The following is a 19,692-nucleotide window of genomic DNA, read 5'->3' on the forward strand; positions in this document are numbered from 1 at the left end:
CCGATCGCATCGATATAGCGCGTAATGTGGGCCATCAGACTCATGTCTTACATGCTCCAACTTTTCCGGAACGAGATCCGCGTAACGAGATCTTTCCTCCCCGCGAACCTCTCGCGGCGCTATTTATTTATCCTCGTGTCGTCGTACTACTTGCTTCACTCGGTCGGAACTTGATGCGATTTCAGGCGACGTGGCTAATGACGTCGCGCGGCGAAGATGTCAGACCAGTTATACGCCGCGTCGGAATATCGATCAGTGAAAAAATGACAACGTTTTTCAGGGTTCTCAACTCGACTCGCGCGAAGGACGAGATTGTTAAAAGTTATATTGCGGTATAATACCTTTTATACCGGATGCCTATTTTATGAGAATTTCTAGAATGCGGAGGCTCCTGAAGATTTAATAACACTGTCCAAGAAAAGTCTTCGACTTGTCTTCGTCGCTACTTTTGATGCAGAAATATTGTCTTTACATTCGCGGCATTCTTACAAGAGAGATGCAAAACTTTCTTTGCTCGCTGCTACTCATGCGCGTTCTCAGGTATTCTACTTAGTTTCACAATTTTCATTTCGGGCGTTGTCCGTCGTTCGACATTGTCGGCCCGCGCGCGCTGCTGCGCTACGTCGAATTTCCCGACGGAGGAAGCGATCGCCGGCGCGCATTCTCTCTCTCCTTCTCGCAAAATCGAAGCGCGAGGTCACTGACTCTAACTCTACCGGCGAGGTTCGCCTCTTTTAGAGCCAGCAGACGTATTAATTACTATGAGGATACTAAGTGGAACGACAGAGCAGTGAAGAGCATGGAGGAGAGAGAGAGAGAGAGAGAGAGAGAGAGAGAGAGAGAGATCGCGGTTGCTGCTGCTGCAGTTCTCTCCAATCTGGCCGCCGCCTTCTGAACGACGTAATTAGAGCACGCGAGACTTTCCCATTAGCGAAATATAGGCCAGAGTGCAGTGACATGCGGAGGATATCCCGACGAGCGACGTCGCGTCTGTCTGTGAAACCGCTTCGTACGGGGCAGGAGTAGTAGGTTTCGTCCTACAACTCTCCTCTCGCGACTCCATTGAAAAGCCTCTGCGGTATTCTCCATTCGGTCCCTCCGAGCCACCCTCCCTCTCGCCACCACCTACCCGGTTCCCCCGTTCTCGTTCTCTCTCTCTCTCTCTCTCTCTCTCTCTCTCTCTCTCTCTCCCCGTGCGCTTCGAGGAGGAGCAATGTCGCACCATCGATGTAGGAAGCGCATCGCGCATAGCACCCCGCCGAGCTGCAGCGCGATGTGTGTCGCACGATGCGCCGCGCTGCGCCGCGCTGCATCACCACGGAGATTCCGAGTCGATAATGAGAGGGGGGAGGAGGAGCGGTTGCGCCGTGCCGAGAGGAGAGGGATATTAGCTCCCTTTTCCTCGCGTTCGTCCGCCTCCCCCTTTGCCACCCTCCCGAAACCCTTCTCGCCCTCTCGCCCCGTTCGTTGGACTCGAAGGGACGCTTCTGTTGGCAGATGCGAAACCATCGCGCCGCCGTTATCAGCGTGAGATCGGGACGGATCGGAGTCGTCGACGCATTGGCGGTATGACAGTCGTCGCCGTGAGATGGTAGTATTTCGATGATGATAACGGCAATAGTGCCCACTCGCGACAAACAGCTGCGGCGTGATAGTGGGCGTAGACCGAGCAGTAGGCAGTGGCCGCCGTCGCCGCCGCCGTCGTAGTAGTAGTAGAGTAGTAGATGGTAGTAGGGTAACGAGCGGTAATATACTGCAAGGGGGAATCCGTAGTACTAATAGTAGTAGTAGTAGTAGTAGTAGTAGTAGTAGTAGTAGTAGTAGTAGTAATAGTAATCGTGGTAGTAGTGAATTGTTCCCCGGTTGCGGCCGCGGAGCCCGCGGTCGAAGCAGAATCGAACCGCGCAGGGTGGGGAAACGCCCGCTCGGGGCTCTGGTCGCGCTAGGTCGCTTACTCCGCGACTGCACTCCGTAATGAATGGTGCATCGTGCGCGCCAGAGCAGCGGGGCAACGCCCTGTCAGCCAGCTGACTGAAATGAACCGAGTCGAGTCGAGCCGAGCCGAGACGAGGTGGTACGAGTCGGGCCGAGCCGCGCCTGCTTGCGCGGAACACGGCACACCCCGCCGGCTTTGCATTTACCGCCAAAATCTCTCGTGCACCGCGAGGAAAAGAAACGAGGGAACTTCCGCTGCTGCGGATCATCCGCGTTCGGGAGATGCACGGGAGACGCGCGTGTCGCGACGAACGAACCTCTCGTCTCGGGTGCCACGCTGGCACGCGCGTCCGTCATTTTCGCGTCGCGTCTCCTCACGTTTCGTCTCGGGTGCTTCTCAGGAAGGGAAAATCAATAATTCGAAGATAAAATATCGATTATCGCGAGAATAACCACGTAAACTTTGCTTGCGATTCCGAATAGTTAGGTAGAGGTATTTGAATAGCGGTGACTTGATCTCTTACCCTGAAACGTCCTGCACGTACCCATTCGAAAATAAATATCTGTATATCTTGTGTCAAGCATTATATATTCGATGCGCCGAAGACTAATCGAGATGCCTGCACGTCAGGTTCCGTTGTTAAGATTGTTAGCAAGCAAGACCGCTTAGGTGTATCTTGTCAGAATATTTATTGAAACGGAGTATAATAAAAATTCATATATTCTAGCTTTTTAATGTCGAGACGAAAATAATTTAAATTTATAATATATTTCTCTACTAAGTCTTTTATCATCATTCTCCACAAATATCGCGCGTGCTAGACAGCGGAAATGCGTAAAACAGAGACAAGAAAGGAACGACGGAAACGTAGGAAGAGTAGGAGGAGGAAAGATAGGCCGTCATGACTATACCGTGATTATATCGTGACTATCCCCCCCCGTAGACGATTCGCTCGACGACCCACCCGACCCCGTTTCACGTTCACGTTTCACGTATCGCGTCTCTTCCCTCTGCGAGCGGCCTGATAAAGTCGCGCTCTCTCTCGACTCGCCGCTTCTCGAAACTGTGCCGATGTGTAAATAGAGCGCCCACGAAGGTTCAACAGGAAGCGCTCGCGATAAGCCGGCGTCGGCCAAAGGTAGACAGGAATGAGCGAGCGAGCGAGTAGGCGAACAGTTGAATGGAAGATCTCCCAAGATACGAATATGGTACGTCCGTTAATGTGAAATATGTCTGACACACGTAGTGATATTTCTTGCAGGCGCGTGTTCAAGACACAATCTTTTCTAAATAAGAATATACAGAGACGCAAACTCAATTTCTATATATATTATAACGCGAGATATCTAATATTAAAGTTCTAAAAACTGCGAAAACTAGAAATTGACCTCAGATAAAAGTCGTTTCAACGGAAAAGATATCGGTCTCCGCACTAAAATAATCCTACAGGTGCAAAAATCGAACACGAGAAAAGGGATCGAGATCGACGAAAAAGAACGAGAAGGGTCAGGAGACGCATGGTAGAAAGGAGCGTCGCCCGGGCGAGAGAATATCGAGCGACGTCCGCCGTCGGGACGCCGACCACGCAAGCCATGACGTCACGCGACGCGTCAGCTGCTACCTCCGCGCGCAGCACGACTGCTTTTCCGTACGCTGTGCTGCATTTCAGGTCCTGCTGAATCTTCCTAATTCCGATATTACCGATTTATTGAAGTAACGTTGACTCGTAATTTTTACGAGATGATCTAAAAACGCATACACGATTCAATTAACAATGAGGAAATGATAGACCGTAAGATTAAAACGGAAAAAAATAAAGTGTGGAAGAGAGAAAGAAATAAAGAAAGAGAGAGAAAGAAAGATTCTCTATCTAAAATTCCTGGTATCCTTCCGCCTGGGCGGATCACCACGACCGGATTGGCTGCCTACGTGCGGCGACTCTCGACCTGCACGCGTCGTCTACGTACGCGGCCACGGCTACTTTCACATAGTGCAACGCGTGCAACGACTCCAAATTCCGTTCTCCGCCTGATTCGATAAAGCGCCGCCCACGTATCGACCGAGCGTGAGGCGCGAAGCGATCTGAGAAGCCGCGTGAAAACACGGCGAACTCGAGGAGAAGCGGACTCAGCTTCCGATCGATTATTCCCTATTTACAAGCTTAAATGACTCCACGTGGAGGAGAGAAGGCATCAATCCTGACGTGCATTCCACACATGGCACAAGATAAAAACAGGATATCTTGCTTTCGTAGCAGATGCTCGCGCGAGCTGAAACTATCGCGATTTGAACACCGCGCTAAAGTCATCGTATCGCGTTGCGATTAATTTTGCACGCTCGATATAGAATATGAAATATCGAATAAAGTTTCATTTTTCAAAATTTCTTTCATCTCTCCCTCATAATTATTCTTGTGACATGAAAATTTCCAAAATCGTGAATTATATCTTGAGACTCGGAGACTTCGAGTAGAACGATAAGGCGGCAGGTTCGTGCCGGATATGATAACAAGGAGGAAGAGCGCTCTTTCGACAGATGCCTTGCCACGAGTCGGCGGGTATGCCGCCAATTGGCTAACGCGATAAACGAGTAGAATAAAACAAATTGACCGTACGATAGGTTAGGAACATCAGCCGACCGACCGGTCCAGTCGTCGGTTCAAGCGTTCGGCTTCCTGTGACGCATCCGATTGTAGCCAGCTAAAGAGGAATGAGACGCAGTACGCGCGACACAGCTCGCCTGGTACTACCAGACACACACTCTACCGTTTCTTTCATGCGGCTACGTGACCGCGACGTGACCAGAGACACACACACTCCGGTTAAAGTCCGGCCAATCCGCCGTTCCCCGTCAAGCGAAGTCAAACCACTTTCACAGTGAAGCGAAATTAATATTCTCTTCAAACGCAACAAGCCAAGTAGTAATAAAAAATGGCATTGCGAAAACTTTCAGCGCAAATGAATAAGACTGAATGAAAACAAAAAAACAAAAAAAAAAAGAAAGACGGAGAAAAGCTATATTTATTAATAATTTTTCAGAGATAAGAAATATAAGTTTGACTGACGTCTCGTTAAAATTAATACGGTACGAGTTAGATCCCGAGTAAATTTTAATCCCCTAATTTCGAGCTTGGTTCGCCTCAAATCCTTTGATATCAAACCGCTTGTCACAGTCGAATTCTAGATGGCCACCAGAATTCGCGACCGAAGACCGCGCTTGCGGTAGGTCCGAGACATCCGGTACACGAGTCCGATACGCCACAGCCATGCCAGTCTAGAATACATTTCGTGTCAGCTAATCAAGAAGCCCCGAGAGCATCTCGGCCGTCCCCGAATCGCGTCGGCGCCTGGCTCACTCGCGCGCGCACGTTTTGATCGATTGTAGCCTCCGCCTGCTCCGTCGCCGGTTACGTAATACGGCCGCGTTCGTTTTACAATATACAACCAGCGTCCGCTTAAAGAGTCAACGACCCCTCGGCTTACTCCAGTGACCATGCCGGGGAGAGAGAGAGAGAGAGAGAGAGAGAGAGAGAGAGAGAGAGAGCCGCGCGGTGCACGCAAAGGTACGAGAAAAACCGAGCGTGTGTGTACCCCATCGTGCTCACGGACAAGTTATCTCGCGCCCCCACGTCCACTCGATGCCCCGAGCGAGATATCTCGTTTTTCTTTCTTCCTTTTTCTATATTCAATATTGCGACAATGTGTGGAAGCTCCGTTCTATCTATCCAGTAAATGGAACTTCATAAGAGGTCTCATTATTGCAGAAACGATTTAAAGATGTGTATCCCACACTTATTTTAATAATTTTCATATTTATAATGAATTATGAAAAATTTACCGATTATTCTAAATTACAATTTAAAAATAGTATAAACAAGTTTAGAACCTGGATTAGAAATTATTTAAGTAAATAAGTACAAGTGTGCTCTAATGGAAAGGTAATTAAGAAATAATGATAAAAGTGTCAATTTTTTTTATATAAATACATGTAGTGTTCAAGATGATTTGTGTAAAGTCTCATTACATTTGTATTTTAAATTTAAATCCAGGTTCTAAATCGTCGCAAAATTCTTGTACTACTCTTAAACGCTGCGATCTAGAATTAATCTATAATTTTTTTATTGTAAACAAAAATAAATGTTATACATCTTTAATGACGTTTCTTGACTAATTTGATGAAACACAACCTTTCTTTGATATATTCGCGTAAAATAGAAGGGACTTGTACGAAAACATAGACACATAGATTTTACGATGCATAATCGAGACCGAAAGAGAGAACTAAATCCCGAGAATCAATCGTCCAGAAGTTTCATCTGTGAGAGAAACCGTGGCGCTTGTACATCGGGAAGAGGCTATTCAGCAACGGATAGTTACGTTATGCCCAGGTGCTTACGTACCTGTCGGTTAATACGTCGCATTGATCGACGAGAAGTTATACGTTCCATTGGCGCATGCCATTGTCTCGTTGTCCACTCGACTGTGATTTCCGCGCACTCGTTACAGCGCAACGATTCGTTGAAAAATGAAAAGACAACTGATACATCGGCCGGCCCTCCGGGAGTTACGATTGTAACGATTTTATGTACAAGTAGACAGCTCATCACGACAATATCGAGTTTGTCTTCTACGTTCCATGCTTTATTTACGAACAAGGGAACACTCGATAATAAATCGTTCTCCAACCACTCCTGCATTTCTTATTATTTTCACTCGAAGTGCCTTTATATATATATATATCTACATCTACGAATATAATTCTGCGTTCAATGAATTAAATTACAAATAAAGTAAAATTCGACACGGTAATCCGATTGTAATTTTTTTAATTATGCCACAAACACCTCGTTAGTAGATATTCATCATCCTGGCAACGTTGTCATTCGTGCAGGGGATAGAAAATGCGCAACAACTCGCCTCACATTGTGACAACAACGGTAGATTATTTCTGACATTTCACGGAGGATCGCCGACCGAAAGAAAAGGAGGGGAAGGCATGAAAGGACCGCCGTTAATCAATGTCACTCCTGTACGTACGTTAAGCGGCCGCGAATGCATCGGGGCTGCGCGGTATCCGGCGAATCTAATCACGAACTTGACTCGATAGGAATACGGAAGGCTTTCGGGGGGGTCAAGCTGATGCTTTTGACGGCCGTTTTAACATTGACGGATTCGCCGGGCAACGAGCAAAAGGTCTCGCCGTGCGAGATGTACCAGTCGGATAGATGCGCGGGAGCTCGCGTAGAACCCGGTTAGAAAGAGAACGAGACCTAACCCAGCGGACGCGGTACGTTGATGCATAATCGTGCGAGGGAGCAGCATGAGGGATGCGCTTTTCTGCGAGCGAAACGGGTTTCCTGGTGGCGTGTTAATGCATCACCCGTGCGCGCTGCGCGAGACCGCGGCGAAAATTTATATGTAACGCTTCTGCCACCCAGCCGGCCGTGTCGCGTCTCCTCCCTTACCTATCAAAGTAAATCCACCTAAATCGAATAAATTCCGAAACAAATCGGCGCTGCCCCGTAATGAGAAACAAACGAGTTCGTTTAATTATACCAGTCGCGGTGCAATCACGTATGTGCACATTGTTAAATGACAAATGCAGTAACTGTGGCAGCCGCCTGTAGCGACGCTGTAGCGACGTGGAGCCTTAATTAGAGAACTGATTAAATGATAAATAAGTTGGATAAAATTCGTACTTCCTCCGTGAATGGCACGAGAACGCGGATCGCGTCGCCGTTGACGTCAAAACCGGTAACAGCGAATCGTTATCGTTTTCTTCGATACGGCGGACAGGACGCGGGATAACGTCTGAGAAAAAAATCCCGCTTCTTGTCGTCGAACGACGAGCCGCGGATAGGACGCAGCCTTCAGGAGAACGAGTGCGCTCGACTCGCGTCGAGAGTAAAAAGTGAACTAGTTCGCCTTCTTGAATCGGCCGATACGAGAAAATGCCAAGGACGATGCACCCCTCTGTTTACCCGAGCCGAGGATGCGACGTGTATATGTGCGCGTTTGTATGTATGTATGCCGTTCAGCGAAGCGGCCTCGCGCAGTTTCTCGATATATCATTTTACACTTATCCATTTTTGATAAACGAAAACTTTTTGCGTCGCGCCCGACGTTGACGTCAATTTTTCGGCGCTTATGGTAAAGAGCGGAGCGTCCCAGCAATAAATCTCCGTCGTGAAATCGCGTTGCTGTTCGATCGAGAACAAACGACGGGGCGGCGGCGGCGGTGGCGGCGGCGGCGACAGCGATGGCCACCCGTGAAAGATGCAGCGTAATTCCCGCGGAGATGGAAATCCTTTCGCCGAACAGGCGCGGCGTCTTAAATCGCCATCAGTCGCGGTCGACCGCCGCGGAAAAACGGCGCCCGTTGCGAGTGAAACTGCATTCTTGTCAAGTACGTTCGCGCGCAAGAACGTAGCCGATCGATTATTTCGCGATCTGTTGAATCGAACGGCCGGATTGTACTTTCTCGAGAAACCAACTCGCTGACTACGTCAATCTTGCGATCTCGCTGAATATATATCGGAAAGGTACATAAATAGGAATCCTCGAGAACAAAAACGAGCTGCATCTTTCTCAACGGAAATATCGGCGCGGATATATTTAGAGAATAAATTTGACAAGATGAGTGAAAGATGAAACCCCGAATGAAATCACGAAGAATCATGGACATTTTCGCGCTGCGTTAAATCATCTTCGAGAAAGATTTTATTTGCCGTTTTTTCATTTCGCGAAATCAGATGTATAAAAATCGCTCTTTTTCTCTTTCTCTATTTCTTGCCATACTTAAAAGATCGCATCGTATGAAAATGAGTAGCTGACGGGCAGAAACGATATCGTCGACATCCAAAGCCGATAGATTTATCGAGAAATTTCTCAATAGGAGAATAAACAGGTGCGGGATGCAAGCGAGAGCAAGTGAGAAAATCGAGAAAGACAGGTAGGAGCGCACGATGAAGCGTTGCATAGATGTACAGTCAAGGTTTGCGAGTGTGCGAGGTATGCGGATCTGCGGGGTCGATATAGACAGAGCTTCAACGAATAGCGCATACGTGCCTCCGTTAACGCGATACGTATACGAAGCTCTCGTGGTCGATTTAACCGCATTAACTCGGAACGCCACTACCAGCGAACTCCCAACCCTGTCCCTCCTAATTCTGAAACCTTAAGTGCAAAGTGAAGGCTAAACAGCTGAATTTTGGCATACATAAAGCCGAGGTATTTGTAGAAATTAGTGAACGTTCGCGGGATTAATTAACGCATCGATTCGCACTCCGTTCTAAGATATTAAAAATATTTTTCAGAAAAATACTAACATATAAACTATTAAAGAAGATACTATAATATGTAAACTAATCGATAATTCAGAGAAAACGCAAGTCGACGTCACGTTACCTCGAGGCCCTCGCATTTTCATTTTAATGCCTCGTCGCGAGATCGTTGCGATCAAACGCGAGAAAAGTGGGGATGATCGTAGAGGCACGTGCGAAAATTACACGGTTCACGTAACGAAGGTGCTGGTCCAATTCTTTCAATTACACCGTCGTCGCGGACAACCGCTCGCTCGACTTGACTCGGCTGTGCTCTCACGGCGCGACGTCGCCGCGAATGGTTATTGTCAAGAAGCACCGCAGCCGCGGCTTCGTATTACCCGGGTGACTCTCTCTCGCCTAACGCGAAATGACGGGTTTACCGGGTTTATGGCGCGCATCCCGTTCAAGGTACATTACCTTTTCGCCTGAAAGGTGGAAGTCGTCCGAGAGAGATTGCGCCCGAACAAATCCCGTTCGCCGTTTATTAATACTCGTACATTTCGCGCCACATCGTACACGTAGCCTCAGAATAGGCGACAAATGGTCGCGCAGCATCGGATACGCGAGGCGGGACCATCATTCAAAACTGCAGCAAAACATTTCCCCTTAGAATCTTTTCCCTTTCCCTTAGATTTTATACAAATCGCTGAAAGTATCAAAATTCGTTTCAAAAAAATTGTGACTATCATTTTTTTTTTTTTTTTTTTTTAAATAGAAATGAGGAAGGTAACAGATAATTTTCATATTTGATTTAGGCATATACCTATTGTTCCGTATATATTCCGTATAAATTCAATTAAGAAAAAGGAAAAATAATAAAATAATAAAAGATTATCTAAGATCCAATCCTGCCGAGGATGCCAACTATTATCGAAATCTTATTGTTTGAAACTTATCTCGGCTTGTTATATTATTTATTATTTTCTTAAAAGTTTCGTTACATCGGGACGTGGTTGGTACGATACAGATATCAAATTACAGGCAAACAAATATTTTAGATCGTTAAAAAATTGACAGTATCAATATTTCATTTCGGCTCTGGACGGACGATATCTCTCATTCGGTTGCGTCGCAAGAACAGCGAAAATATTGCAAGAGCTTAAAAACTGGAGCACTGGGTCGATCTGTCTGCGACCTACGGAGATAATCTGCGCGGAAAGTTCGCACGACTTATGTCGCGAGCGCGAAAAACTCGACGATCTATTGCGCGACGGCGGTCGCCCTGCCGCCAATTAGCAGCGGCTCGGGACGTAGAGCAATAAGAAGGGACAAAAAGCGATGTGCACCCCGGCGGTAACGCTGTAAATGGAGCTCGTTAATTGGAGATCCCCCTGCAAGCGTGGTAGTGTCTTATAATTGCGAAATCCTGATCTATCGAGAGAAATCGTAGGTATCTTACACCCGCCAACTGTAATATTCACGTTACCTACGTTAAATTAGCTAATTGCGAAAGCACTCGGAGGATCGACTTGAATCAGGTATTTACTTTCCTTTTTTGTCTTTTCCTTTATTATATTTTCACGATGAATTTAATTGTAAAAAATAGCACACTGTTACAACTGCAAAAATTCCTGATATTTTAATGTGTCAATGTGTAATCTTGATTGCACGTATTGTATCTATTTCAATGTAATCTTACGCACATTTTAAAATATTTCCTCCTTTCGGAGGATAAAATGGAGGGCATTCCTAACTATCCGCAATAATAAATCGTCCGGTTCGTTTTTTAATTTCGCCTCTACATCTACATATAATGAAAAGTTTCGCGCGGTTGTTGGCAGACAATAGCAACGTCGCTCGTAAAGCGATTAATTTGCATTCGCTCACACAGGACAACAGAGCTTCGAGCGTATGCTGACCCAGATGGAATTAATGCACAACGTCGTGGATCTCGATCGTCCGATCTCGATTCACGGCGAGCAAATTGCCGAGACATTAATCACACGACCCGTGCCCTCCCGCTTCGTCTTCCCGCGATCGTTCTAAGTCGCGATTCGCATCGACAACACCTACCCGAGCAACACAACTCGCGACGTCGTGCCTGCTATCGCGCGCGCGATGTATTTACGAGATCGTAATAACATAACATCCGATCCGGTGAGACGAGGTAGAGGAACTACGACGGGACTGCATTCTCCCTTGGAACAATGTCGAGCTCGCGATGTAGCACGATCGAGCATATCCGTTTAGGCGAGATAAAGATGAATTCAAAACGACATGGTACAACACGCCGTAAAGCTGGACTTACGATATTAATTTAAGTTACTTCTGAAAAGATTGATAGTAAGTGCAGAAAAATTTGTTATGTATTAGTAGCTAATTAGAGAGACGTTCCGGATATCAATTACATTGACGATTATCTTTTCATTCATCAGAGATTCCTCAGAGGAAAAATTAATTTGTGTAAATATATTTCAATATAGCTTCTTTATAAAATTATTATTTTAGAAACTTACTGCAATATAAGATACATTTATATGCACATTGAAATACGATGTCATGCGATTCGAGCGTAAACTCCTCCGAGGAGAGAAAGAGACTACGGAACTAAGAAAAAAAAAAAAAATCGTTTAACGGCCCTCGGTACCCACGAATCACGAGGGATACATGGACAGCTATTTCCTGAAGTGCGCATCGAGAAAGAGAAAAGGAGAAAGAGAAACCGATTAAGTGTCGACATATTTCACGGGAAACGGGAACTGTCACGAAACACGGGTGTAGCGCGAGAGGAAAGGAAGCGATCAAGAGCGCGCACTTCGAGTCGTATCTCGAATAGGATAAAGAACGACGAACGGCTTTCTCGTACTTTTCAAATCATGCGATATAATAGGGCAAAATCGTAACACAACGTTCGGAACAATTAAATCGTCTTCTTCACCTGAAAAACACGAATTAATCATCGACCGGTGTGTGCAAATTAAATGCCAACCATTTGATCGTTAATATCATCGTTACGCGGAATCGTTTGTTCCGACGAGAGAGTAATTTGCTACGCGATTCTGTTTGATTCGGCAATTCGAATTGTACAAAGTGAACGATCATAAGCGCCCGCCGTTCTGTGTAATACAGTCGCATTTTAAACGCCGCGCATTTTATACGGCACGCATGAAAAATAAAATGATCTCTTTTGCCCTTTGATCGCCCATTTCCCTGATATTCAGACGAGCAACTTTTCAATTGCAACACTCTCATTGCGTGGCATTCGGACATATTTATTTTTCGGTAAAGCGATATCCTCGCCGATAAAATACATTTTATAAAACGATTCCGATAAAATTGGATATAATAATTTCCGCGAGGCAGAGAAATATTTGTACATTTATAGGAATTTATTGTACTATACACGAATATATCATGCAAAATTATTACTTTTGCTAAGCGCACTTCTAATTATTTTTTTAACTTTTACTCGCTTTCTCTTTGATTTTTTTTTACTCTCACACACAGTTTGTTTCACTTCCGTTTCTTCCATTACCATGATGGAACGCGGGATATATAAGGATAAATCCGATCTTTGAAGGCGCGATTACGCCATTCACTCGTTCAGCTCTGTCCCGCACTTGCCTCCGATGCATCGGGAGACATCTTAACGAGCGCGACATGACGGACGAACTACGGCGTTTAATGTCCCCTACGAGCTTCGCAAAGTCCCGCTACTACACTCCAGGAAAATATAAAGTCGCCATTATTCGCTACAAACGCATTCCGCGGACGAATTTGATTTCCTGCACTTCCTGGACTTTATCGTGCCGTCGGTCGCATTACTCCTTCCCTACGTGGTCGTAACAGAAATTGCTCGCTCCCAGCTCCGATATTGGACGATGGCCAGACGAATCGGCTTAGAGCCAAAGTGATGTCACACACAAAGCGATAACGCGGCGGCGACGCACGGCAAATATTACGTGAGCCGCGCGATATACTCGACCGTTCATCAATTTGATCACCGAGACAAATGCGCGTTTATCGGCGATTTCGGTCGCGAACCGAATCCAAAGGATGCGAGTAACCTTGCATCCTTTTCCGCCGAAGGGTCATAAAGCCAGTCCCATAAATCACCGCGGCCCGAGCTGAAGAAACTCGATTTTCATCTCCTACGCAGAAGCTACGATGCTCCGCGCTTCGCGGAGGGTATTCATCGCGCATTGCATTCGCTATTGGATCGTTCAATTAAAACGATAATATCGTTTCAATAACATCGATCCGCAGGTTATTTATCTCTATCTCGATAATCTGACAATCGCGATACACGCGAGTCACGATTAATAACTTAAGTAACAAGAGCCGGCGCTTCAATATCTTATCCTACGTATAATTATATACATACGTATATAATTCAGGTTACTCAACGATTCTCGTCCAGTTATTGATAACTTTTGAAATTAAAAGATATAAGTTCTAGAGCAGTTTGGTAACAGATATTGAAAAAAATATAACGTAACCAAAAGACATAAAATTAATAAAAGAAATAATTCTCTCCAATAAGATCCAATAAGAGTCCCTAAGATATCAAGATTAAATTTTTTTCTATCCAAAAGTCAATTTATATACAATGATATATCGTATATGACGTAAGACAGCTTATGTGAACTTGAGAAAAGGGCACGAAGCATTATCACAATCGCGGAAGTCCAGGCGCATTTCACGGCTGCGAAAAGAAAACCGTTTTCATCGCTGGCGACGGCGTCGTGAATTTTAGCACCTTTTTACCGTCCGCTCGACAAACGCTCCTCCCTCTCGTTCCCCACACATGCAAACGCATCGGGCACAACGTCTTCCGTTTGCCGTGCTCTCGTCGTCGGCCGTTTCACTTAGCGCGGATATCTCCGGCATTTAGCGTGGATGATGGCTCCGCAGGCGCTAATAAGACACCTGCCTTGGCTGAACGTGAAGAGAATCGCGAAACGAGCGGCGCTTCTTCTCCGTCTCTTACGAAACTGCGCCCGAGCGCCGCGTCGATGCAAATTCCATCATCGCCGTCGCCGTCCTCCGAAGTGTACATTGGCGTATCGGTCGCCCGCGGAAAATATCTCGAATGCCCGACGAGCGACATTCCTGCGCGACTATCCCTCCCGCCTCCTTCTTCCCGCATCGGGGAATATTTTTGGAAATTCGTAATTTCCAGCCATGACTACCGCGCGCGATGGCAAAAATACAAATTCCTCGTTTAACAAAGGATTTGCGCAGAAATTTACATTAATTCTGAATCACGGCGTATCCTTCTCTCTATTTCTTTCTTCCTGGACCACGACTACATTCAAAGACTTTTACGTATATCGAAAACACATCTGCTGATGTGAAATGTATTTCCTTTTTTTTTTGAAATATATACATTTTATATTCAGTTGTGTTTTATTCATATATATAATTCACTTTCGTTACGATACTGCTTAACATTTTGCAGCGATTTAGATATAAGCGATCTTTTTAAGAGTCGATAACAATTTCAATAAATCAAGAAGTACAATTCCAGTGATATTAACTGTTAATATCTCTGTTGCCAATATATATTATAAAACCTCCATTTTTCGTATCTAAAAATAATCCAAATGAAAGCAATTGATATTTTTCAAAATAATATTTCGCCGTAGATAAAGCTTCAAACTTTCTAAAAACTAATCCTCTCTCGAATATATATTTATTACTTTTTTGTGTTGTACGATCTTAAAATATTAAGTTCGAATTTCGACGAACACTGATATTGCAGAATATTATTCCGCGATATACAAAACCACGGTCGTATTGAGGTTTGAGGCTTAACGAGGCGCAACAGTGCAATGTGGTTCGGAGGGACCGATGAAGAGAATCGGGCGATCAGGGCAGGTGCGTTGTTGTTACACTCTTGCGCGGAGTCTGCACGCGGAACGTCATTGAGAAACGTGCATGCCGACAGGGCGAGATCACGCGTACGCGAGAGACCGGCTTGCCTTGACGAGGTCCTTCCACTCTTGGGGCTCTGGAATGCAACGATCCTGTACGTAGCCTCGAGTAGAAGCAAAAGGAGAAGAGGACGAAGGGGGGGCGACGGTGGCGGCGGCGGCAGTCGAAGAAGTAGAAGAAGAGGAGAAGCAACAGAAGAAGAGATGAAATCGTGGGCCGCAGGAGTCGCGAGTACGAGGGAAAATAAAGAGATTGGAGCGAAGGAGACGTAGAAAAGCGAGGAATTGGGTTAAAAGGGATAAAAGAGGAGAGAGAGAGAGAGAGAGAGAGAGAGAGAGAGAGAGAGACATGTGTACGTACCGAGTACGTACGTAGAAGCAACCTGGATTCTCATTATCGTCATGGTAGTCGTCGTCTTTCTGTCTTCCCCGTCGTTCCTGTCCTGCTCTGTTCCGGCAGGAAATAGAAACGCATTCGCCGCGCATGTCGGCCCCCGAGGCATCGACTAACGAGATTGTCCACCGTTATACTCGTTGTCTACAATCCTGTTGTGACTTGAGTGACGTACAGCCGTAAAACTGTCCGCCATAATCGACTCTAGCCGTATCCATAAATAAAGGAAAGAAAATCGCCGGAATCTACCTCCAAGATTGTGATAAACTTTCACAAGATCGACAGCTCGTACTTAAACGAGCACGTGATATGGTTTATAACATGACGTGTTAATTGATTCGATAAAACGTACACTCGTCGCGCGGGTTGCGCGCGGACGTATTACGCGATTACGCCGCTGGATTGCAGGTATGACATTATCACGCACATCTTGTACGCTAATAATCGCCGGAAATTTTTGTAACTTGTCGCTCTATCACTGTATCGCGTTTCTAATCTCCGCGCCGACGACGATTTCCTATTCACACGCGTCACAGTCAACCTTGTCAAAGACGCGAGAAACGTTTTTACCTCGTTAAGACGAAATTCCGGAAGTTACGTCGCAATTAAGCAGATACACTCAAAAAAAGAAGTAGTCATAGAAGTTACGTTGTTCGACCATAATTTATAATATAATCAACTTGAAAGAGAAGAGAAAAGGAGAGAGATAGGCATCGCGTTAGCCTCTTTCCCGCGTCGAAACGACGCGGGAGGCTTACGTGATCGAGAAACGCGAAAGGGAACGATTTCTAGGAGAGAACAATGGAGGATGCGTCGGATATGTAAACCCGTATATGCAAACGCACAGTGTGGCCCGGAATAATTGAGATATCGCGATGATGTAACAATGCACCGTGCGCGCATACAACCGGCACGCATTATCGTGAATCTCGTCCAGACGTAACATTCGAGCCGGTCGCGGTATCGTTTCGCGAAAGCGAGCGGGGAGAGGGGGAGAGGGAGGGGGGGAGAATAGGAGGCAAGAAGATATATACATCGTACCGATACGAGAGTACGACGATATTCGGTATTTAACGTAGAAGACGTACCCCGTATGCCAAGTAAGCCGGGCTCGCCCTCTCTCGGTCCCGACATCGATAAGATATATCTGTTGGAAGACGACGAAACCTGAGACGCGCGAGGCGAGGCGTACACACCTCCGCTGGCTGATAAACGAGCGATAACGATTGGACCGATTTGTCCGTGCGCGCGTGAACACTCGACGATGCGAAATCCTCCGCGTCGATGCGATCACAGGCGGAGAAAACGGAGCCGAGCCCCCTCCGCTCTGCCTCTTTCGAGCTATCGAGTATCAAACGTAACAGAACGCGCGATAAATATTATTCCGAGATAGAACGGCGTGTGAGCGTTTAACGGTCAAGGAGGAACGAAAGGATAATATATATGCGACGGATGATTCACGAGAGATTAAAGACTTTGAATAAATCTAATATATTCGAAATGCTCGGTGCGATCCGCACGAAGATCCGCTCAGGTTACGCGGAGTGCGTGCGGACGCGTACCGCGAATTCCCCGCCCACGCGTAGAATTACGCGGGCACCATGCGTGACTCAACACATAAACGGCCGGCTATTAATTTCTTGCGTATTTAACCCGAATAGCCATCCCGAGACCGGCGGTGGCGGACGGCCCGCCGTTTACGCACGCCGTATCCTACGTCATTTCAACGCGTTGCGAATATGGCGAGCGCGCGATCTCCGATCTCCGTATGGCGATGGTGGTGCACCGCTGTGCCTACGACGCGATCTCGCCTAAGCCGTCGATCACAGACGGGAAAAAAAACGAAGAAAATCGAGACTCGCAGGGAAGTTGGCCAACGGTGTGATCAGCTGACGCTGACGTCCGACTCGCCGTCATGCGAGTCAAATCCGGAAACGGAAACGACGATGCTTACTGAGAATTCTGTATCGCAGTTATCTCTAGAGGAAATGTCGCAAAATCTCTTTTATTTTTATCGTTGATAAAACGGAAATGCAAAGTTATTCTATAAAATATATAAATCTTCCCTCTATCGTTTATTAATACGAAATATTTTATATAAAATAATTAAAGAATTTTCGAATAAGCTAAAGGCGCTTGATACGTATTATAATTTTAATTTTCTAAATGTTCACTTTTATCCTGATTTTTTTCGTGTCAAATTTATATGCATCGTGATCAAATCAAATTGTTTCTATTTCAATAATATCAGTTAATAAAGTTCGAGTACACTTTGACATAAATAAAAAATTAAATAAAAAAATCGTTGACTTCGGTATTAAGATGTCACGGTGTGATACAAACGTTGTTAGGAGAAGCTATAATATCTGTAAAATTGGCATGTCTTCAACTTTCTTACCTTTTCATCTAACGTTAGCCACAAGATTCTTTTTCGAATACATCGAGAGTACGTCGAATACATTCTAGAATGCTTCGGAGAATAGCTCAGTCAGTTATACTTATTCTGAAAACGGAGTGCGGACTTCACAGAAGTAAAGCGACGAAAGCAGAAACGATTCTAAGCAGATCGACATTTCGTTGGCAGCGATCACCGGCACGACGAGTCAACAAACTCATTGACTTTCTTGCATGCGGCCACGCTGAGTGACCTGGTGACTCATTGCGAGATTAGTCGCGACGAATCTCAGCATCTTCCTCTTTCGCTCCTATCTCTCGCAACGAACGTGCATCGATATATCGCGACACATATTTGCCGCAAATTCCCACCAATACATGAGTAATATGGCTGGTTTGAAAGCTTGCGGCGAACAGCTGTGTTGCGACGACACAGCTGTTCGTCGCAACAGCGACATAAATAAAAGACGAGTAAATTTTACTTGAAGATTTTAACAGCTTGAAGCCAATCTTGCGATCTTAACGACAAAGTCAAAATATTCAAACTGAGGATAAAAATAACCAACCGTTGCGATGAAATCGGTCGTAAAATGATTAATCAGATGATTAAAACAGCTTGATTCTAAATGCATTTGTGATCAGTGTCCACTATTTGGCTTTATCGTCGTGCCGCAAAGCGCATTCCACGGTCCAAGAAAAAGCACCGGTCGGACCGGTCCTGGCTAATTAAACGAAGACATATCATTCGCCGTAGGGAAACTCACGGAGTACTTTCTTTTTACAGCTAGAATATTTCCGCGGTAATTTCATTTGCGCGTCGGATAGCATTGAGCGTGGAAGCTCGGCGGAATCTTTTCAACCGCTAGTTAAGCCAGCCAGCAATCATCCTTCATCTCAGATTAATAATCCACGACTACCGCAATCGATCATGCTGATCGCAAGACGCGCTTCGGGAATACACTTGAGATGGCTGAAACTGGTTAAGTATGAAAATTTAACGCGGGCTCCGTATGAGAACCGCTCGCGTAGAAATCCGTCCAAGAGGATTTTTTTCCTGTTCGGATCGACTGATTAATTTCGACAATATTTTTCCTTGTATAATCTCGCTTCCGTTTTCCGTACGATTACGGTGTCATGCGTGAACTGGAAATAGAAATATATAACATATGAGTAAGCTATCTCATTTTCTTCACGCTATTTTTCATTTTACTACGTGACACACATTGAACTTATTAACGTGTAACTTACAAAAGTTGTTCATGTTCAGATGCAATTAACAAACTGCCGAAGCAGAGCGTAATTTTTACGAAAATCGTGCATTATCTATGTATATTAATATTCTATATTTTTATTTACGTGTGTTTTATTTTTAATGGAAATACATAAAGAGATATTTCAATGTCTTCGTTCGTAATGACAAATTGGTCATAAAAGTAAAAACACGAGTCTTGATGTTTTTAATTAGCTAACAGGCTTACCAGCGCTTTGAAAGAACGTCTACATTCTTCGTCCTCAGAAACCAGCTCTCAGGGGATCTCTCCGTGAGAAATCAGATGTCTTAATGAAATAGAGCCAGGATATTATCACTCAGCCAAACGATTACCAAAGTTCATTGTGCCTATTTCCAATGTGCGTGTATCGGCGACGCAGCAAAGAAAGCATAAACTGCGCAATTAAAAAATATCAAGCGAGACACGTTTCGTCTAGATCAAGCGGTTTTATGGAGCGAGAATGTGCAAGGATATATGGAACACAAAAAAAAGCGGAA

At 45.4% G+C, this 19,692-nt stretch overlaps 1 protein-coding gene across 3 annotated transcripts in view; it reads right to left on the minus strand.

The window, feature by feature from the left end:
• The window catches only part of crp (transcription factor cropped), a 141,843-nt gene that overhangs the window by 35,706 nt on the left and 86,445 nt on the right, over positions 1-19,692 (minus strand). Inside the window, exon 1 of one of the 3 annotated variants that reach the window (XM_089080893.1) lies at positions 6,336-13,546. The exons of the other annotated variants lie outside the window; for them this stretch is intronic. Within the exon in view, the coding sequence (XP_088937019.1) occupies positions 6,336-6,632 (297 nt within the window). The 5' untranslated portion in view covers positions 6,633-13,546. Of the gene's footprint in view, positions 1-6,335; positions 13,547-19,692 lie in introns of those variants that run through there. 3 annotated transcript variants of the gene reach the window in all.

Source organism: Pogonomyrmex barbatus, unplaced genomic scaffold (genome assembly GCF_055798465.1).
Source record: "Pogonomyrmex barbatus isolate J1 unplaced genomic scaffold, ASM5579846v1 scaffold4, whole genome shotgun sequence".
Taxonomy (NCBI): domain Eukaryota; kingdom Metazoa; phylum Arthropoda; class Insecta; order Hymenoptera; family Formicidae; genus Pogonomyrmex; species Pogonomyrmex barbatus.